Source organism: Echinops telfairi, unplaced genomic scaffold (genome assembly GCF_000313985.2).
Source record: "Echinops telfairi isolate 266 unplaced genomic scaffold, ASM31398v2 ScPeMD7_1;HRSCAF=3_0, whole genome shotgun sequence".
NCBI classification, from domain to species: domain Eukaryota; kingdom Metazoa; phylum Chordata; class Mammalia; order Afrosoricida; family Tenrecidae; genus Echinops; species Echinops telfairi.
Window position 1 is genome coordinate 49,669,308 of NW_022103896.1, and position 2,298 is coordinate 49,671,605.

At 40.3% G+C, this 2,298-nt stretch overlaps 1 protein-coding gene across 1 annotated transcript in view; it reads right to left on the bottom strand.

The window, feature by feature from the left end:
- The window catches only part of OSGIN2 (oxidative stress induced growth inhibitor family member 2), a 13,712-nt gene that overhangs the window by 8,701 nt on the left and 2,713 nt on the right, over positions 1 to 2,298 (bottom strand). The window contains 1 exon segment of the mRNA XM_004697482.3: positions 244 to 380. Coding sequence (XP_004697539.3) covers positions 244 to 380 — 137 coding nt within the window.

Sequence of the window (2,298 nt, forward strand, 5' to 3'; positions counted from 1 at the left end):
CCCGATTCATAACAGTAGCAAAATTACAGCTATGATGTAGCAATGAAAATAATGTTATGGTTGGGGGGATCACCACAACATGAGAAACTGTATTAAAGGATTGCGACATTATGAAGGTTAAGAACCACTAATCTAAAATAATAATGAAAATGAAAATAGTTATGTAGACTAAGATTTGCAACTATGAAAAATGTTTAACTATAAAACTAATCTTGTTTCAGCATTAAAAAAAGAAAGAAATACCTGATCAACAATAGAAAGATGTCTTGCGTCTTCTAATTTACTATGTAAGATCGCATTAGGATGTACTGCTTCTGATGATAAATATGGCCTGTAGCCTGATAGCATATAAGAAAGGCATATCCCTGAGGGTCCATTTCCTATTTAAAAAAACAGAAACATAAATGATGATCAGGAGTACAAAGTGGGCATTAATACTCTGTTCTTTGGTTTTCTATCTCTCAGATGGCTCTGTTACAAAAACGTATTCTACATTTCCAGAGGCTACTCTCTTCCACCTAACGGGTCCACTAACAAAACACAAGTCTGTGGAAAAGCAAGCCCTGGAGCCTAGTCATGTAAGTGCCTTCTCATACCAGAGTGCACGACTGCTGAGTTCCTAAGTTAACCAGGTTCTGGGTCTACATCTGTTTTGCCACCAGATCCCTCCATCTGTCTTTGCTATTCCCACCCCGTGACCCTCATCCTGAAGACCAAAGTCTCCCCTCTCTGAGGTCTCTCCTTGACGTGGAGGCAATGCTGTCTCAGAGTGACGCCCTGAAGGTTTCAGAGACTGTTTATGGACGTAAAGAGGCCAGTCCGTTTCCTGTGGAGCTGTTGGTGGTTTCAAACTGCCAACCTTGTGGATCACATGCCAACGACCTGGACTTCATTCCATCCCCTAAATCATTTTGCATACTACCTTCAGATAGGTTTTGCTAACCCACGATCCTTACCAAGTTACCCCGATCTCTGCTCTAAAGGTCATAATCGCTTGTTTCTGTCAGCCCAGTGCTCTCCAAGTTCTGTTCTCAACTATCTTTCCAGCCCCACTTCCAAATACCACTTTCCTACGTGTTTTTATCTTTAAATCAAACTAGACGCTGAGCCTGGGGGTTCAGGACCCTAGTTTCGGGAAACATGAAAGACATCTGGAAACAATTAGTTCAATGGACTAATCACACCAACTCAATGCCATTGAGTCAATTCTGACTCATAGAGACCCTACAGGACAGAGTAGAACTGTCCCTTTGGGCTTAGGCACTTAAAATCTTTAAGGAAGCAGGCAGGAGAAGCTGATGGTTGAGCCACCACCTTTGCAGTTAGCTCAGTGCTTAGCTCACTACACTAGCAAGGCTCCCTAAGGAACCAAGGGACGCTGTGAATATCGATCTCCACCAACCTGAGAGCCGAGAAACTAAATGGTTCCCAGCTACCATTACCAACTGCTCTGAAAGGGATCTGATTAAATGAACCTGGATAGAGTGGGAGCAAAAAGGCCAGGCTAACTAGTTGGGTAAGAGACTAATGGGAAGATGCCCTTACTCCTCAGGTCAGGCCCTGAACACTCACATTTGCATTTGAAAACATTTCCCCAAAGGCAAAGTTCAGAGGGCTAGGAAAGAAAGAGGAAGGGGTGAGAGGGAGAAAGGAGGAAGTGATACAGACTATGGTACATTGTGGGGGCCTGCAATGGATAAGTTGAATGAGAATGTAAATAACTGAATGTAAAACTATGATCTGCTCTGTAAATAAGCAAATAAATAAATCTCTGTGGATCCTGGAATGTTCTCCTACTTCCATTTATGTACTAGTAGTCCCTGACTATATTATAGATACAATGTACTTACAACCATCTGTATTGTAATTTTGGGGGCATATCTTATCATTTGTAATATATAGTACATGTTCTGTAACACAATGTTGCAGAACATAATCTGTTGATGTTATCCTCATATGTTTAATGGTTCGATAAATAAAGATACTGATAATAAAAGGCATGATAATGAAAACGAAAAACAATTACTGACTTACATCAGAACCAACTTCAAAAATTCCTATGATAAGTCGGAGACTACTTATAGTTCCTTTAGTCAGGGTTGCCATCAATCAAAATTTAATCAAGCAATTTCTAGCCACCAGGAAAATAAAAATTCTATTCCTTGCCTAATTAATACGTTGCCCACATAAAATTTGCTCAAAGACGTAAATATGAAAATTAAAACTAGAAGCACACTAAGAAAGGGGTGATTGTTCTCTCTATAATCAGGGATGGCAAGTCTTCAATCAGGAAACAAA